The 345-nt window shown below is 66.7% G+C and overlaps 1 protein-coding gene across 1 annotated transcript in view; it reads left to right on the top strand.

Annotated features, from left to right (window-relative positions):
- The window catches only part of LOC103781975 (retinol dehydrogenase 8-like), a gene marked incomplete at both ends in the record, with an annotated part of 1,635 nt that extends 1,297 nt beyond the window's left edge, over nt 1-338 (top strand). Inside the window, one exon of the mRNA XM_008949704.1 lies at nt 147-338. Coding sequence (XP_008947952.1) covers nt 147-338 — 192 coding nt within the window. The remainder of the gene's footprint in view (nt 1-146) is intronic.
- Between the last annotated feature and the right edge of the window lie 7 nt (nt 339-345).

The following is a 345-nucleotide window of genomic DNA, read 5'->3' on the forward strand; positions in this document are numbered from 1 at the left end:
GGAGAGGGAGGTGTGGGTGGAACGCAGATAAGATGGAAAGGGGATGGGAATGGGAATGGGGATGGGGATGGGAATGGGAATGGGATGGGGATGGGAACGGGATGGGGATGAGGAGGCATGGGGATGAGTAACGCCCCGCCGTGCAGCACACGCTGCGGGTGATCGAGGCGGCCCGGCCGCCCTTCCGGCACCAGACCAACGCTGCGTACACGCCGCTGGCCGCGCTGAAACACGCCGACCCCAGCGGCGCCCTCGTCACCGACGCCTTCTACAAGCTGGTGTTCAAGTACGACGCGGTGCTGCGGCTCAGCCTGCGCGCCATCCGCCTGCTGCGCTGGAAGGCCC

This window comes from Merops nubicus, unplaced genomic scaffold, assembly GCF_000691845.1.
Source record: "Merops nubicus isolate BGI_N331 unplaced genomic scaffold, ASM69184v1 scaffold46711, whole genome shotgun sequence".
In the NCBI taxonomy this organism is placed as follows: Eukaryota; Metazoa; Chordata; class Aves; order Coraciiformes; family Meropidae; genus Merops; species Merops nubicus.